The sequence below is a fragment of the Gorilla gorilla genome, chromosome 13 (genome assembly GCF_029281585.2).
Source record: "Gorilla gorilla gorilla isolate KB3781 chromosome 13, NHGRI_mGorGor1-v2.1_pri, whole genome shotgun sequence".
NCBI lineage: Eukaryota > Metazoa > Chordata > Mammalia > Primates > Hominidae > Gorilla > Gorilla gorilla.
The window spans coordinates 108,869,283-108,888,468 of record NC_073237.2 but is presented as its reverse complement, the minus strand read 5'-3'; the positions used below and the strand labels follow the sequence as shown (position 1 = coordinate 108,888,468).

The 19,186-nt window shown below is 37.0% G+C and overlaps 1 protein-coding gene across 3 annotated transcripts in view; it reads right to left on the bottom strand.

The window, feature by feature from the left end:
- The window catches only part of KIAA1958 (KIAA1958 ortholog), a 175,850-nt gene that overhangs the window by 15,133 nt on the left and 141,531 nt on the right, over positions 1-19,186 (bottom strand). For 2 of the 3 annotated variants that reach the window (XM_063696996.1, XM_063696998.1), the window contains one exon: positions 4,346-4,518. In XM_063696996.1, coding sequence (XP_063553066.1) covers positions 4,346-4,518 — 173 coding nt within the window. Of the gene's footprint in view, positions 1-212; positions 817-4,345; positions 4,519-19,186 lie in introns of those variants that run through there. The other variant, XM_063696997.1, reaches the window with a different exon arrangement.

The window sequence follows — 19,186 nt, the reverse complement described above, 5'->3', positions numbered from 1 at the left end:
TTCCTCTGAATATAAAATTCTATGTTGACAGTTTTTCCTTCAGCTTTTTAAAGATGTTATTCTATTGTCTCCTGGTTTGCACAGTTTCTAATGAGAGTTTTCTTTTTTTCTGTATAAATTTAATATTTTTACTATTCCATTTTATCTTGTTATAATTTTCATTTAAAAAGTCAGTGATCTTTGAAAGAAAATTTAAAATTTTAAAAACTTACATATTTACCCATGTAGCTATCATTTCCAGTAATCTTCATTCCTTTGTTTAGATCCATATTTCCATGTGGTATCATTTTCCTTCTGGCTGAAGGACTTCCTTTAACATTTTTCTAAGTGTGAATCTGCTGATGATAAATTCCTTCATTTTTGAATGCCTGAAAAGTCTTTATTTGATCTTCATTTTTGAAAGCTGTTTTCACAGAGGATAGTGAAAGTATTTTTCTTTCAATAATTTAAAGAAATTGCCCCTTGCCTTTTCATTTTCATTGTTTCAAATGAGAAATCTGTTGTCAACCCTATCTTTGTTCCTCTGTATATAATATGTCTTTTTTATCTGGCTGCTTTTTTCTCTTTATCATTGGTTTTAAGTAATTTGGTTACTTCCTCCTCCTCCTTTTCTCTTTTTCAGGGATTCCAATTACATGTACATTAGGCTCCTTGAAATTGTCCCACATGTCAGTAATGTTCTGATTATTTTTTAAAATTCTCAGGTGGGGTATGGTGGCTCATGTCTGTAATCCCAGCACTTTGGGAGGCCAAGGCAGGAGAATAGCTTGAGCCCAGGAGTTTGAGATTAGTCTGGGCAACACAGAGAGACATCGTCTGTACAAAAAAAAAAAAAAAATTAGCCAGGTGTGGTGGCTTATGCCTGTGGTCCCAGCTACTCAGGAGGCTGAGGTGGAAGGACCACTTGAGCCCAGGAGATTGAGGCTGCAGTGAACTATGACTGAGCTGCACTTCAGCCTGGGTGACAGGGCAAGGTTCTGTCTCAAAATAAAAAAAAAAATTCTCTTTTCTTTCGGTGTTTCATTTTACATAGTTACTATTGCTATACATTCAAGTTCACATATTTTCTTCTCTAAGTAAAATATGCATAAGCATTTATTTTTCATCACACATTGTAGTTTTATAACTGTAAGTTCATTTTTGGTCCTTTTTATATTTTCCATGTCTCTACTTAAATTTTTGAACTTATCAAATATAGTTACAATAACTGTTTTAATGTCCTCGTCTTCTAGTTATATAATCTAGTTAGTTCTGGCCTGGTTTTGATGGATTCATCCTTTAAGGGATGTATTTTCTTGCTTTGCTGCATGTCTGATAATTTTTGTTTAGATGCTAGACATTGTGAATTTTATCTCTTGTGTTCTAGATATTTTTACATTACTATACATATTCTGAAACTTTGTTCTGGGACATGATTAAGTTACTTGAAAATGCTTTGATCCTTTTGGATCCTTGTGAGATCCTCATTTTGGATCAAAGCATTTTCAAGATTTCTTGGATGGGATTAGAGCAGTGCTCTGTCTAGGGCTAATTATTCCCCATACCTGATGCAAGTCCTTTCTGAGTACCCCATGAATCCTGAGGTTTTTCCAGTTTGGCTGGTGGGAACAGGTACAGTTTCCAATTCTGTGTGAGTGCCAAGTACTGTTCCCTCTAATCTCTTCAGGCAGTTCTTTGTCAGCCTCAGATAGCTTCCTCACACACATATGTTGATCAGTACTCAGCTGAGTATTTGAGGGAGATTATCTTCAGAGCTCTTAGGTTATGTTGCTGTGCAGCTCTCTAGTTCTGAGTACTCTGTCATGACAACTTTAGCCATGTTGGTCTCTCTGGACTCTCAGCTCCATTTCCTTAATTCAGCAAGTCCGCTGGGCTCTGACTGGATTCTCCCTCCCTGTACCACAAACCTACTATTAATTCTCTCAAGGCAGTAAGCTGGAGCAGTCACAGGTATTACCTTGTTTGCTGTCTCTCGGAGGTCACTGTCCTTAGCCTATTATATAATGCCTTGAAAAACATTGTTTTATATCTTTCATCTGTTTTATGGCTGTTCAAGAATGAGGGTAAATCTGGCTCTCCAAACTGGCTGAAGTGAAAGACTTAACTGATCTTTCTCCCATGTATGAGTCACATGTTCCCATGTCTAGTAATATTTGATTGGACACTAGAAATTGTGAAATTTACAATACTGGATTCTGAATTTTGTCGTTTTTTTCTCAATAAACGATGAAATTTCTTTCTAGTGAACTTGTATCCTCAGCCTTTCTAAACTGTGATCTCTGCCTCCCCTCAAATTAGTGAGATTGCCAAGCTCTGAGCAGATTCCCCTCCCTTCATTGCAGTTCAGAAATTGCCTCCAGGCAGAAATCCTGAGATGACAGCGCTCCTCTCACTTGTTTCCTGTGCCTTAGGGCTCACATTCTGTGCAGCCCATTCTGTCTAAAGAGTTGTTTTACATGTTGTATCTGGTTTTCTAGGAGGGTAATTCTGGCAAGAAATGGAAATTTCAATTTGTTTTTAAATCTGCTAGATTACTGTGATTAGTATATTGTTGTGTATTTCTATATGTTTTCATATATAGTCTATAATCTGCTATCTAAAGGCCTTCGTGTCTAAATCTGTTGTTTGTTGTTTTTATTCATCCTCATGCATTGTGGTTTATTTCCTTCAGTGCTGTTTTTTTTTTTGTTTGTTTGTTTTTTGTTTTTTTTAACGAGCACAAATGTAGTTGCTCTGAATCTGCAAAAAAACCTGAGCACCTACATTTTGGATATTTCCCTTAAAAGAGTATTATCATATGACTTTGCCAGGAGCCAGGGTATGCTACCTACCTAGAACCACTTTAGGACCTTTTCAGGTCCTCTTTTTCATCAAGGATTCATCAGCTCATCTTCCCTTTTTTAAATAATGTTATCAACATATGCTCTCAGACAGGACCCTGCCTTTCATATGTGCTTACTGGTCACTACATCCGTTGCACTTTTTTTTTTTGGCCCCATGGATGTTTCCCTGTCTTCAAGTACAGTGGAAAGGCCCCTCACACTATGTAGTGTACCACGGTGCCAGGAGTAGAAACCTGGGTTTCCTGTCCTATTTCATCTGTTGTTGATTCCCTAAGCACATCACTCAAACCTGGAGATCTCACTTGCCCTTGGGCTTCAACTATGACCTCTATTTGCAAGACTTTTCAATGTATACTTCCAGCTTTAACAGTTCCGCCATGTTTTAAGTCCCACATTCCTAACTCTTTTTTGGCCATTTCCATCTGCAAATCTGATTTAGACTCAATGCAGTCAAATCAAAATACAGTACCTTTATGTTCTATCTCCACATGTCCAAGATTTTCTCCTTCGATTTACAAACCTCAAGCATTTCAAGTTGGATGAGTTTTTCAGTTTTCCTGTTTGTTTTTTAGAGGCAGCGTCTTGCTATGTTGCCCAGGCTGGAGTACAGTAGCTATTTACAGTCATGGTTGTAGCACACTGTAGCCCTGAACTCTTGGGCTCATGCAATCCTCCTGCCTTAGCCTCCTAAGTAACTGGGACTGTTACAGGCGTGTGCCAGTACCCCTGGCTTTCAAGTTGGAAGAAATTTAAGAGCTCATTTTACAAATGGGGAAATGGAGGACCAAGGACATTAATTAACTTTTTGCTCATCACTTCCAATTATTTCCCTAAAATACCACTTTCATTATGTTTCTTCTCTCTCAAACAACTTCAGTGGTTTCCCTTTTGTCTAATCCTTAGGATGCTTGCAGATTTTATGGTCACAGTGTTTTCCCTACTACAATAGTCCCTTTCTCTGCCCCTGCAATAATCCTTTCAAATAAAGTCTCTCCTTAGCAAAAACAAAGCAAGATATTTCAGTGATTTTCCAGTGTTCACAAGATTTTAGCCTGGCACTTAAGGGTTATCAGAATCTGGTTTTATTGTCCATGATACCAAGATATGAGGGCCCTGCTGTAGTCAAGTGAGTCTGTCTCCCCAAATTTTATTCTTCCTCACATCACTCAGCCTAGAAGGCTCCCGTCCTCATCTAATTCTACTAAAATCCTATCTTTCCTCAAAAAAAAAAAAAAAAACACTTAAATATCAATTCTCTCTCCAGTTTTACCAAATTGAAATTAATTTAGCCATCTGAACTTTTCAGGCATTTCCAATCTATAAATTCATAAAATGCTTGTTAAATTCTGCTTTGTGTGTGGATTTTTTCTATTTCATGTTCTTCCAAAGTTTCCCGAGGCAGAAAGCCACCGTTCTGTGTTCCCTACAATGCTTAGCACAGTGCCTGGCATTTGGAAGCTCAGTGAAGTTGGCTGAAAGAAGTAAACTCAAGAGTCCCTTACCTTGGTGATGTCTGTGTGGTCTTTGAGCCCGTTGGTCATGCACCAATATCGCCACACATTCAAGGCGTACCGCGTGGCTTTGGTAGTATTTGGGCTTACTGCACTGGTACACAGATCATTCAAGTCATCATTAATATTAAATACAGGAAATTTGTTGAGCTTAGTGGAATAAGCTAGAAATAAAAACAATAAAAGCATTAAAATAATTTGCCATTCCCTTCTTTAGAGAATTACATCTTGGGATGATAAATAACAGAAAACTCTAAAAGACAACACTTTAAAACATGAAATGTCTATTAAAGTATATGTATATCTATATCTATCTGTATATATTAGAATAAGTAGGGAACAATACTTACAGCATGGAATCAATGCAGTAAGCTTGCATTTAATCCCAACAATTTTGCCATATATACTAGCTTATCTACTAATGCAGGCATTCCAATAATAGAAGTATAAAAATAAATACTGAAAATCAAAGACTGTTCTATCTAAAATTTTCACTGAAAAAATAGCATTTCTATCAACAACAACAATCAAAAGGAAGAAAGAGAAAGCAAATAAAAAATTATATACCCTTAGCACATGAAGACCTATCATTTATTTGTAATTTACGTTTTCAAATGTCTTGTGTGCCATCATGGGCAGCCTTGAATTAAATGGTGTTAGCTTTTTTTTTTTTTTTTGAGACGAAGTTTTGCGCTTATCGCCCAGGTTGGAGTGCAATGGTGGGATATTGGCTCACTGCAACCTCCGCCTCCTGGGTTCAAGCGATTCTCCTGCCTCAGCCTCCCAAGTAGCTGGGATTATAGGCACCTGCCATCACGTCTGGCTAATTTTTTATATTTTTAGTAGATGGGGTTTCACCATGTTGGCCAGGCTGGTCTCAAGCTGCTGACCTCAGGTGATCCACCCCCCTCGGCCTCCCAAAGGGCTGGGATTACAGGCATGAGTCACTGCAGCCGGCTCTGTGTTAGCATTTTTTTTTTTTAAAGTTTTGTTCATAAAATTGATAGAGGTGTTTAAATCCTGATTCCACAACCCATCAACCAGCTTTGAATCAGAAGGGAAGGTCAAGTGAGAGAAAAATTGTAGGAAGGAGGGAGGAATATTTCAGAGGGGCTCACATCTCCTCAGAGGAAAGGGAACATGGTTTAACTTGCCATAATTACTTCAGATAAAGACAGGTCTCAACATGTCCAATTTTAAATGTTGGTCGCCAAAGGAATAACTAGCTCACAACCCTTAGCTGGCTTTTCTTAAGACCCTGTGATCTGCTAAAACCAGGCTTAATCTGTTCAAATTGTAAGTCAAGGTAGAGCATCTCAAAGTAAAAACACTTCATCTAATAGTTCTCACCCTCTCTGGACTATTGATGAATGTATTCAAACAAGGTGCTAACTGGTTAGGGCTGTGGGAAACAGCAAAACAAAAAATAAATGCAATGACCAAGGTGAACTGCAAATTGGGTTCACTTTACCTCCCTCACCTCACCTTTCACTGATCCCTCTGAGCATCTCCTCTATACCAAACTACCAGTCTCCTACCGTCCCCAGGATCTGTCTGCACCAGGACACCCACACTACACCTTCCCCATGCACTGCCTGAGCAATCTTCACATGGTTGTTTTTTGTTTTTTTTGTTCGTTTTTTTTTGAGATGGAGTCTCGCTCTGTTGCCCAGACTGGAGTGCAGTGGTGCAGTCTTGGCTCACTGCAACCTCCACCTCCCAGGTTCATGCGATTCTCCTGCCTCAGCCTCCCAAGTAGCTGCGACTCCTGGTGCCCACCACTACGCCCGGCTAATTTTTGTATTTTTAGTAGAAACAGGTTTTCGTCATGTTGGCCAGGCTGGTCTAGAACTCCTGACCCCAGGTGATCTGCCCACCTCCGCCTCCCAAAGTGCTGGGATTACAAGTGTGAGCCACCGCACCCGGCCTTCACATGGTCTTTGTGCCAGTCAAAATACCGTCTTTTTTTTCAATTCGAAATCCACTTTTACATAACCTTTCCTCACACTCACTCAACTCCCTTATTCTCTTCTTCAGTCTATGCCTCACATTTGCTTTACTATTTTTTAGGAGTGTGTTCTCATTGTGTCCAGAAGTTCTCTTCAATTGGTTTGCATGCCCCTTAGGACCATGTCTTTATGCTTTCAGTCTTGATCCTGCCCAGAACTGTTGAACATACTCTGCTTTAATAAATGTTTACAGCAAGAGAGGAAGAAAAAATGCTGGAAACTATCTGAAGCAACTGTGTCTTGTAGGTAGACTTCTCTCACCACCCCATCAACCTGGATAACTCCTATTACTTGTGGGACTTGCTTGATATTAATAAAAGGACTCTTGTATAAAATTTATTATTGTTATATGTAGCACTAATTGATGCCTACTATATGCCAAGAGGTTTTACATAAATTGTCTATAATCCATAAGCAATCCCTTTGTTATTCCTGTTTTCAAGGTAAGGAAACTCAGCCTCATACACGTAGGTAACTTCATATATTCACTCATCCAATATTTACCAAGGTACCCTCTCTGTGCCAGGCACTGGGCTGTTTGAATTATGGAGTTAGTAAGTGGAAGAGCCAGGATTTGAACCCGGGTCTCTGACTCCATGCTTGAGTCACTACAGTGAAAGAATCAGGTACTATAAGGATAAAATTCTCAGTAAAGAATGCAATTTAGATACTAGCTTGTGCTTATGAAAAAATACCTTGGTCCCCCAAATGTCCTCAGATGAACCTTCAATAAGAATAACTAAGCCTGCTTTGTTTAGATGACCACTATTGTTTCAAACATGATTAATTATCACATTAAACCGGTAAATAATTTCTTCTTAAAATTTTCTTAAAATCACAGGACAGAGACTATACATTGAAAAAGGAAACCTAAATCCCAGTACACAGTGAAACAAATAAAGAATACTTGTCTGCTTACATAATGGGACAGAAATGATGTGAAAATGATTAAATGACATATATGGTTCGTTCATGATTATATTTATGCATTAAATTTCATTTACTTAATAAACTGCTTTCAAAATTTTGGAGGTAGGAGTTGTGTTATGCTGCTGAGGATATTTTTAAAAGACTATATTGGTGAAGAAACAAACAAAGGTAGTAACTTATAACTGAACACAGGAAAAAGAGGGAACTACTAAACGAAGATGTGAATGATTTTTTCTGCCAGAGGATAGGACAAACCCCGAGCTTAAGGTGAGGAGGAGCTGGGCGTGAGAGAAAGAAGGGACTATGAGATAGTGGTAGTTTAGGCTGTGGATGCCCTTACATCATCTACCACCAGCACAAGTGCTGGCAAGTACGGCTGCGTGAAGTGAGGGATATTTGCTGTGGAAGCCACCCTGAGGGGCCAGAGAAAAGAAAGGGAGCACTGCCTCTGGTAACTCTGGGCAGTCCCACTGGACACAGACAAGGGAAAAAGCAAAGCAGCTAAGAAAAGCAAAGAAATCCCTGAACGCTGCCATCTCTCAAATAACACCTTCCTAGTGTCTATCACTGGGACAGTTCCAGTTTCCCAGCTTGTTGCCAGCTCAGGCACCCTGAAGGGAAGCCTATTCATGAACACTTCTTCAGCCACTTATCATAGCTGCTTGAAGTCCACTTGCAGAACCCTGTGCTCAACCATGGCCTACAGAAATGAGAGCTCGATCCAAGTGTTATCAGACAGGAGCCTTTAGCAATAGCTAAGGAAATCCCTATCAATTACCATTAATGATCAATCTAGACCTGAATTTTAAAATGTGAGTACATAAGCATCACTTGGCAATGGGGAAAACCAGTAGCATGACAGTCACCAAGCTACGCAAGCAGAAAAGCTAATTTCACGTTCCCTACTCATCCCCCTGAAAGGAGACTTAATCCGGAAAACCAAAGACAAAAAATTAGACATTTCAAATATATCATTAGAGATTTGAGAGGATAACATCCTTAAAATAAGAACAGTCTTTACTGGAAAAGGAAAAACAGGAAAACAAGAAAGATCCTGGAATTTAAGATGATTGAAAAAATATATTTTAAAAACAACAGATGAGCTGAGTACTAGAATGAACATGGCTAAAGGCAAATTAGTGATCTAGAAGGACTCTTCCCTACAGGGCAGGCAAAGACATAAGAAGTTATGAGGGTGAAGTTAAGAGATATGAAAGACAGATCCAGGAGACTGAATATCTATTCTAAGAATTCAAAGGAAAAACGTGTAAGGATGAAACAAATAATATAAGAAAATTTCCATTAATCAAAGAAAGATTTGAAACTTTAGGATATTAAGGTTCATGAACTGTCAAATAGAAATACTGAAAGAAGACATACGTGTAAACATATCTTGGTGAAATTTCCAAAGTCTAAGAACAAAGAAAAAACTCTACAATCTTTTCTGGTAGGCAGAAAAAAAAAAAAAAAAAGCCACCAAGAGGCACTAGAGCTGTCAACATAGTGAGAAGAATCAGATTTCTCATCTATAACACCAAATGGCTAAAAAAAAAAAAAAAAAAAAAAAAAAAGACATAGCCTCCTCAGAGTTGTGAGGGAAAAAGACCGTAAATGAAGAAATTTATTACCTACCTAAAGCAGCATTCAAATGCTAGGGCAAAATAAAGATATTTTCAATCATGAAAGAAGTAGCATCCAAGCACCCACCCTATCTTTAAAAAAATTAGTTACAGATATTTGCCGGCAAAATGAAAAATGGATAGAACAAAGGGGAAGATACAGGGTATAAGACACAGCAAGGAGCAAACATTTATTTTTAACATTCAGTAATGTGGCAATAAAGCTGAATACAATTGTTAAAGGACTGTATATTGTACGTAAAATATATCTCATTGAAGGTTTTTTTTTTTAAAAGGATTGTGAAATAGATGAAGCATAATGGAATAAAATCTTGAACCAAAAATCCAACACCTGCAATCTATCTAGCAAAAGTTAGAACTGGTTAACAAAAGAAATAAAGAACAAACAAAGAAGGCATGATGTATAGAAAACTTAAATTCATGCACGTGGAGGACTTCCACTTAGGACTATGATGAAGTCACTGGTATTACACTCTTCTTCCTGCTGAGAATCAACCTTGATAAAATTCACTGGAACACAATCAAAGGAACCAGAACTCAAGAAGCAAAAATTACAGAAAGAAGGGAAATACATAGAGGTGATTCCTGCTCTGGTCACCATGTTTTTCTCTTAAGGCATTTGCAGAGCTGCAGTGCAGGACATAGAACCCAAACAGAAAGCAGCAGCCTGAAGTCTACAGCAATCTCAGTGGAACAGGTACATGAACATTCAAGTGCAGGGCTACCAAGCAGCCAGCCAGCGCTTGACAGACTGAGATCCTGGAGGAAGGAAACCACAGAAAAATGAGTCAACACTCCGCATATAATTTTCCTTCCAGAAATTGCTGATCTTAAGCCACATATGGAGAAACGATACAGAAAAGCCAAGCAGAAAGAAATCACCAAGAGGCAATTGCATGGCACTGAGGAGTCAAAAATAGTAATTCAGGTGGGGGCCTTCCAAAGAGGAGAGATGCCTTGGACAATCCAGCTTTCATCTGAAATCCAGGAAGGGCTTAACTGTAAGAGTTACAGAAACTGGAAATAGATCAGTCTTGACTGCATTAAAGTGATCCACCCACCTTACGTGCTGTCTAGCAGAAATTTAAATCTTTTCTTGAGGAAGATAACATCTTCAAAAGTTTTCATACACAGTGGTCAGCATTCAACAGCAAGTTAACAGGCACACCATAAAACAAGACCAAATGAATGAAAACTAAAAGAAAGATCAGGCAATACAAATAGGCCTACAGATAATATGGATTATTCAAGTTCTCTGACACAAAAATAATTTGAGTATGTTAAAGAAAATAATGAAAAGACAGAGAATTTTACTAGAGCATTGGAATCTATTAACAAAACAGAAATTCTAGAATTCTTTCCTTTTTCTCTTCTTCCTCTTCTTCCCTTTTTTTCCTGAACGATGCACTTTTAAAGTTGTTGGTAGGGCAGGATGAGGTAGACATTTATACCACAGTATGTGTGTATTGACGGAGATGCAATGGCCTCCAGTAAGGGCATGGAGGGCATCTGCATAGGAGAATTGCCCATTGAGGTGTGTTGGAACTTCACTAGGGGGAGAAATATCTTACACTATGGGGGCAATCTGGCAAGCAGTTACAGGGCTTGAGTCAAGAGAAAAAAGTATCCATGGAAGAGCAGCCTGGTATGTGGTGCCATAATCTAAGCAGGTTAAGAAGGGCATCCATGCAGCAGGGGGAGGCATGGGGAGAGGCCCTGTGTGAAGAGTCAGGGCCTGACTGGGGTGAGTAGACCTTCCATGCATGGGGGTGACCTGGCATAAGGTGTCATAGCCTAAGCAGCATGAAGAAGGCTTCCATGTAGGAGGGTGTCCTAGGATGAAATGTTAAAGGTTGAATGGAGTGAGGAAGGTGTCTCTGGTTGGGAGGATGGCCCAGTGCAGGGCGTTATAGGTTGAGCTGATAAGGATGGCATCTGTATGTATGTGGGTGGCAGAGCACAGTTGGGTGTTGGAGTATGAGTGGGCAAGGAAAGTTGAAGAATGACTGAGGAACAGGATATAACTAAATGCAATACATGATTCTGATTAGATCCTTTTCCAATAAAAGACACTGTTAGGGCAACTGGCAAAACTTCAATAGGAATAGACGTTTAGAGGGAAAGAATACATCAGGGTTAATTTCCTAATTTTGATGATTATATTATGGTTATGCAGGAAAATGTCCTTATTTGTAGAAAAATCACAGGAAATCACTTGCAGGTGATGCTACATCAGGCTGGCAACTTAATTTCAAAATTCGTTGAGAAAAAAATGTTCTCTGTAATACACTTGCAACTTTTTGGAGTTTAAGATTGTTTCAAACTTTAAAAATTATTAAAAAGGCAATAATGAATTGAGAATTCAATAAATGGGTAACAAGCAGGTGTAACACATATAACAGATGATTTGTGACCTGAAAGGTCAATAGAAAACAATCAAATTGAGGCAGAGAGAGAAAAGAATACAGAAAAAATAGAAAAGAATATACAGAAAATAGCAAAATAGACACATGGGACATAGTGAAATGTCTAACATATTTGTAATTAAGAGTCCCAGAAAGAGAAGAGAGAATGGGGAAGTAGCAATATTTTAAAAATATTGGTGGAGAATTTTCCAAAATAAAATACCTCAGTCTACAGATTCCGGAAGCTTTCCTAACCAAGCAAAATAAATACAAGGAAAACTAAATGTAGGCACATAGAATAACAATGCTGACAATCTAAGTCAAAGAGAAAATTTTCTTTTTCTTTTCTTTCTTTTTTAGAGATAGGGTCTCACTCTGTCACCCAGGCTGGATAGTCACCAATGGTGCTATCACTCATCGCAGCCTCGTGCTCCTGGGTTCAAGAGATCTTCCTGCCTCAGCTTCCTGAGTAGCTAGGACTACCCGCATGCACCACAACACCTGGCTAATTTTTACATTTTTTGTAGTGACAGGGGTCTCACTATGTTGCCCAGGGAGGTCTCAATTTCTGGCTTCAACCGATTTGCCTGCCTCAGCCTACCAAAATCCTGACATTATAGGTGTGATCCATTGTGCCCAGCCTTCTTTATTTTTCTTTTTCAACTTCCCACATAACACCACATTAAGAGAAAATTTTATTTTTTATTTTTTTGAGATGGAGTCTCTCGCTGTTGCCCAGGCTGGAGTGCAGTGGCACCATCTCTGCTCACTGCAAACTTTGACTCTTGGGTTCAAGCGATTCTCCTGCCTCAGCCTCCCAAGTAGCTGGAATCACAGGCATGCAGCACCACACCTGGCTAATTTTCGTATTTTTATTAGAGACGAGGTTTCACCATGTTGGCCAGACTGGTCTTGAACTTCTGACCTCAGGTGATCCACCCTCCTCGGCCTCCCAAAGTGCTGGGATTACAGGCATGAGCCACCGCGCCTGGCCCAGCATAAGAGAAAGTTTAAAAAGAAACTGGAAAAAAAGGACAAATTACCTTATACAGCACAACATCAGACTGACTGATTTTTCAACTGAAATGATGGAAGCCAGAAAACAGATGATATCTTTAGTATGCTAAAAGAAAATTGCTACAAGTCTAAAATTTATACTAAGCAAAGCATCCTTCAAAAATAAAGGTAAGGCCAGGTGCAGTGGCTCATGCCTGTAATCCCAGCACTTTGGGAGGCCGAGATGGGAAGATCATGAGGTTTGGAGTTCGAGACCAGCCTGGCCAACATGGTCAACACCCATCTCTACTAAAAATACAAAAATCTGCCAGGCGTGGTCACGGACACCTGTAATCCCAGTTACTCATGAGGCTGAGGCAGGAGAGTCACTTGAAACTGGAGGAGGTTGCAGTGAGCTGAGATCGCGCCACTTCACTCCAGCCTGGGCAAAAGAGCGAAACTCCATCTAAAAAAATAAAATAAAATAAAAATAAAGGTAAAATGCAGCTGCAGTCACACAAAATAATGAGCAAATTCATTGTTAGCAGTCAAGTGCTAAAAAATAAAGACAGATGTTCAGGCAAAAGGAAAAAAGATGGCAGCAAGTTAATGAGAAAAGAATGAAGAATACTGGAAAGTGTGAATATGTAGGTGATTCTCAACGAATAAGCTGTTTAAAACAATACTAGTGACGTCTTGTAGGGTTCTAAATATATATAGAATTAACATTATAATAACACAAATAAGGGTAACTGAAGCTAGTTTTGAAAAGTTCTTGCATTGTCCAAAAAATGATGAAAACACAAAATTAAAGTAGATCTTAATAATGCAAGAGTGCATGCTTACATCTGTATGGTAACACTATAAGAAGAATAAAATAATGTTTAACTTATAAGTTAACAGAGGAGGAAAATGGGTTAAAAAAACTTACTTAATCAAAAACAAGGCATAAAGAATAGATGGGACCAAAAAAAGTAAGATGATAGATCTAAACATAAATATATCCATTATTATAGATATTCCAATTAAAAGATAAATGTTGTCAGGCTGGGCAAAGGAACAATATTCAGCTATATTCTTCTAGGGGAAAAATACACCTTACATATAAGAACAAATAGAACATAAAGATTCAAAGCAAAAGGTTGAAAAAAGTTATACCATAGGAACAATAAGCAAATGAAAGCTGGTATACCTATATACTAACAGACAAAACAGACTAAGACAAGAAGTATTACTAGAAATAAAGAGGGAGGTTTTAAAATTCAACAGGAAGGTATATATAACAATCCTAGATTTTTGTATGGATCTGATAACAATGCCTATAGACATATAGAAAGCAAAAATTAAAAGAATTAAAGAGAAATAGGCAAATCTATGATTAAGAGATTTTAACCCATCTTTTCCCACAACTGACAAAACAGGGAGCAAAACAATAGTATAGATATAGATGTGAACAATGCAAATATCAAATCGGACTTAATTGATACATAAAGAAGAACAACACACACAACTTCAGAATACACATTTCTTCAAGTTTGTATGTCACCTTTACCAACATAGAAATGCTGGGACATAAAGCAAGTCTCAACTTTTCAAAGGATTAAATAATTCAGAATATGATCTCTAATATAAGTAGAATAAAATGGAAATCAATTACAAGAAGATAATTTGACAAGCAATTATATATTCCTAAATAATAAGTATATTATTTAATATAATACAAAAATATACATGATATATGTATAGTATATATATATAAAATAAACAATTCTTTCTGGTAAAAGAAAAAAAATCAATGAGAATTAGAAAATATTTCCAACTGAATGATAATGACAATACATGTCAAAGTTGTGGGATGCAGTTATTGCCTAAACAGAAAATAATATGATTTAGTGCACAGACTACAAAAGAAGAAAAGGTGAGTATCAACTGTACCAAGAAATTTAGAAGAGCAATAAATCTATCCAAAAAAGTAGAAGGAAGGAAACACTACAATTAAGAACATAAATCAATAAAATGGGAAAGAAATTTATAATAAAAAGTAATGTAAGAGATGGATTTGAAAAGACTAATAAACTAGCAAGAAGAAGAGAGAAGGCACAAATTATTGCACCAGAAATGAAAAACATGTTAATTATCACTATAGATCCTACAAATAGTAAAAAGACAGTAAAAAGATACTATGAACAACTTGATTATGTCAATCAATTTGAAAATTTGGATAAAATGGACAAATATCTAGAAAAGCCACAACTCACCAAAACTGAATAAGAAAGAAAGTTTGAAAAGTCTTATACCCATTAGAGAAATGGAGGCCAGATGAGGTGGCTCACGCCTGTAATCCCAACAGTTTGGGAGGCCAAGGCGGGCAGATAACTTGAGCTGAGGAGTTTGAGACCAGTGTGGGTGACATGGCAAAACTCCGTCTCTACAAAACATACAAAAAAATTAGGCAGGTGTGGTAGCATGCATCTCTGGTCTCAGCTACTTGGAGGCTGAGGTGAGAGGATGGCTTGAGCCTGGGAGGCAGAGGTTGTAGTGAACCAAGATTGCACCACTGCACTCCAGCCTCAGTGACAAAGCCAGACCCTGTCTCAAAAAAAAAAAAAAAAAAAAAATACACACACACACACACACACACACACACACAATAAAGAATCTCAAAATAAAACTTCAGGTTCAGATGGGTTTCACCAGTAAATTCTTCCAACTGCCAAACTCTGCTAGTGAACAGAAAAAGAGGGAACACTCACTTCTTTTATAGGACTGCATAACTTTTATATAAAAATAAGCCAAGAACAATACAATAAAAGAAAATTATAGGCCAACTGAGCTCATAAACACAAACACAAACATCTTCAACACACTATGAGAAAACAGAATTCCTACCTCACATCATAAACAAAAAAAATTCCAAATGAATCATGACTTAAATGTGACTGATAAAACAATAAAGGAAGGAAGGAAACACAGGAGACCAGCTTTATGACCATGGGATAATTACACACTTTTAAATAGGACATCAAAATCACTACCCTTAAAGTAAAAGATTGATCAAAATCACTACCCCTAAAGTAAGAAGTGGATAAATAGAATTCCACTAAAATGAAAAACAGACATTTATCACAACGCAGCATTAAGAGGTGAAAAGGCAAGCCACACAGTGGCAGAAGATGTTGTGGTACATTTATCTGAAAAATCATTTAGAAGGACAAACCCCCATGACACAAGTTTACCTATGTAACAAACCTGCCCATGTACCCTCGAACTTAAAAATTTTTTAAAAAGGAAAAAAATTATTTAGAAGGGAGATAGTCCAATTAAAAATGGACAAAACGGCCAGGCGTGGTGGCTCACGCCAGCACTTTGGGAGGCCAAGGCTGGCGGATCACTTGAGGTTAGGAGTTCAAGACCAGCCTGGCTAATATGGTGAAACCCCGTCTCTACTAAAAATACAAAAAAATTAGCCGGGCATGGTGGTGTGCGCCTGTAATCCCAGCTACTAGGGAGGCTGAGGCAGGAGAATCGCTTGAACCCAGGAGGTGGAGGTTGCAGGGAGCCGAGATTGCGCCACTGCACTCCAGCTTGGGCAACAAGAGCAAAACTCCATCCCAAAAAAAGGACAAAATTTGAACGGGCCTTGCATAGAAATATTAATATTCCAGGAAACATAAATTAAAATACACTCACTGAAATGTCTAAAATGGAAAACGAAATCTGCAAATATCAAGTGATAGTGAAGATATGGAGCAACAGGAACACTCTTGCTAAGTTGGTACAAGCATCGATTTGCGCAACCACTTTGGACACTAATATAGACAGTATCTACTAAAGTTGAACACACACCAATTCTATGACTCAGTAATCCTACACCTAAATATATACCCAAGAGAAACGTGTACATATCATGAATGTATGAGTATTCATAAAAGCATAATAGTACAACAAATAATAAATGGCCTCAAACTGGAAATAACCCTTGGACCCCATAAACAATGGTATGCATATAAAATTATAAAATATCTATAAAATGAATTATTATACGATAGTGACAAGGAGTGGACTACTGGAGTGAACTGTATACAAAAGCATGGAAGAATACCACAAACATAATGTTAAGCAAAAGAAGCCAGACACAGAAGAGTATATTGAAACGGTTCATTTATGTAATTAAAAACCAGATAAAATTACTCTATGGTGAAGTCAGTGATTACCTTAGGGAGGTAAGGGAGGGCACATGAGGGAAGCTCCTAGGGTTCGGGTAATATTCTATGTCTCCCTCCAGGTGGTGGTTACAGCAATATATTAGCATCACAAAAATTAATCAAGCTATACTTCAGTAAGTATAATAATTACTTCAGTAAGTATTGTATAATTCAATAAGAAAACATTAAAAAATCCTTAAAAATTCCTTTAAAAATGTATATGCAAACCTAATAAATTAAGAGTTATACCATGAACCTAGATGGGAAGACTCAATATTATAAAGATATTTAATTTCTTTAAGTAATCTTTAAGTAAATGTAATTCTAATTAAAATCCCCCCTTTTCTGTTGTTACTTGTTAGGGTGTTTCTAAAGTTTAAGAAAGTAAACATGTAAGAAAAGGAAGGCAATTTCAAATATAATTGGGAGGACTTGCCCTAAAAAAAAAAAAAGTATCATAACACCACTGTAATTTAAATTGTAAATTACTATTTGTAAGTTAGTATTTGTAAGAAATAGACAAATAGATCATTGCTACAGAAGAGAATCCAGAAAAGGTCTGCAAGTATGCAAAGTGAGGGTATAATAAAGACTCTAATTCAAATTGTTGGGGAAAGATGGATTCTTCAATAAATGTTATAATTGGTTGAGCTGGAAAAGCAAAAACAAAAGCAAATTTAGGTACCTGTTTCATAACACACACAAAATCCACATATCTAAATGGCTCTTTAAAAAAAAAAAAAAAAAAGCTGTTTCCATAAAGAAGACAGATTTTCATGATTTTGGGATTGAGGAAAGAAAGTCTTTCTCAGCACAACACAACACAGAAGGTATAAAATATAGATGATTAGATGTGAAAAAATTTGGAAAATCCTGCACTGAACAAATTTTAAAAGACAATAAACATAACTGGAGAAAATACTTATAAAACATAAACCAAGGACATATGAAAAGCTCCTACAAACCAAGAGGAAAAATAACTCGCTAGCAAAAGGGCCCAGGATATGACAGGCAATTATTCACAGAACAAATACAAATAACAAAATGCATTAAAAAATAGGCATTATAATTAAAATGAGATATATTTCATTTGCTAGATTATCAAAAATACAAAAAGGTCCATATCTAAATGTTGGCCAGGCTGCTGGGAGCTTGCATTCTCAGCCAATACTGAATGATATCTACATCAGTACAACTTTTTGGTGGGTAATTTTGACTAAATGCAGAAATACACAAGTGTGCAAAGATAAAAGAACAAAGATGATCACCAAAACCCATTAGGAGATGAATAATTAAATAATTGTGCATATATATATATATATATATTTACATGTGGTCATTAAAAATTGTGTTACCCTTCTACATGCTAACATGAAAACAGTTCCGCAATATATTAATTTAAAAAGAAAAATTCACTCTAGGACAATATGCATAGCAAAATTCCAATTTTTATATGAAAAATAAAATGATTTATAATTATGTAGAAAAAATTTGGAAGGAGACACATCACATTGGTTAGTGATTAGCTCCATGGGACTTAACGTTTTGCAACATGAACATATTATATTTGCAAGTTATAAAAATCAATAGGACTTTGGAAATGTATATGTAAGAAAAATAAATAAAATGTTCTTTTTATTTAGCCCAGGAATCCCTCTTTTAGAAATGTATCCTAAGGATTTAATCAGAGAAGTATGCAAAAATGTATCCTCAAGGATGTTCTTTAAGCCAAAGTTATAAAAGCAAAAAACTGGAAACAAATCCAATCTAACAACAGCATTATAAAATAGATTTTGGCACATCTGTGCAATGGAAAAATGTGTAGCTACATAAAAATCTACTTTCAAAAACTAAAGATCTTTTACAAACATACAAAATGGTAAATACAACTAGATTAGTTTTTGAAGTATATTTTTGTAAGGAAGCAGTCCAAAATCAAACATCAAAATGTTAAACGTTCTTATCTATAGGTAATGAGTCCTGTGATTTTTATTTCTGATTTGATATTACTATTTATCAATTATTAATAATAAATGTCTACTTACTGCCTTAGCATTTTTAAAGCATTATAAATCTTAACAAAACAAATGGTGGTTTTACTTCCTTTTTTTTTTTTTTTTTCTTTGAGAGAGGCTCTTGCTCTATTCCCCAGGCTGGAGTGCAGTGGCGTAATCACAGCTTGCTGCATCCCCTATCTCCTTTCCTGGGCTCAAACAATCCTCTTGCCTCAGCCTCTCTAGCATCTGGGACCACAGGTGCGCACCACCACACTAGACTAATTTTAAAATTTTTGTAGAGATGGGGTCTCACTATGCTGCCTGCCTAGGCTGGTCTTGAACCCCTGGGCTCAAGTGATCCTACTGCCCTGGCCTCCCAAAGTGCCGGGACTGCAGGTATGAGCCACCACACCTGGCCTTCCATTTTTTTATTTGATGGTTCAGTCTAAACATGTTTGCCATCAAATTCAGTGTTTGCTTTTAAAATTATCTTTTGAGATGATATATCACCAACATTAAGCGTTTTATACATATTAGCCATTTTAGTCATATCAAATCCTCTTCAAAAAGATATGAATAAATCGAAAATAAGTAAGACTTTTAAAAAGGAAAACATTATTTGATTTGTAGTTACTACTCAACTTGAATTC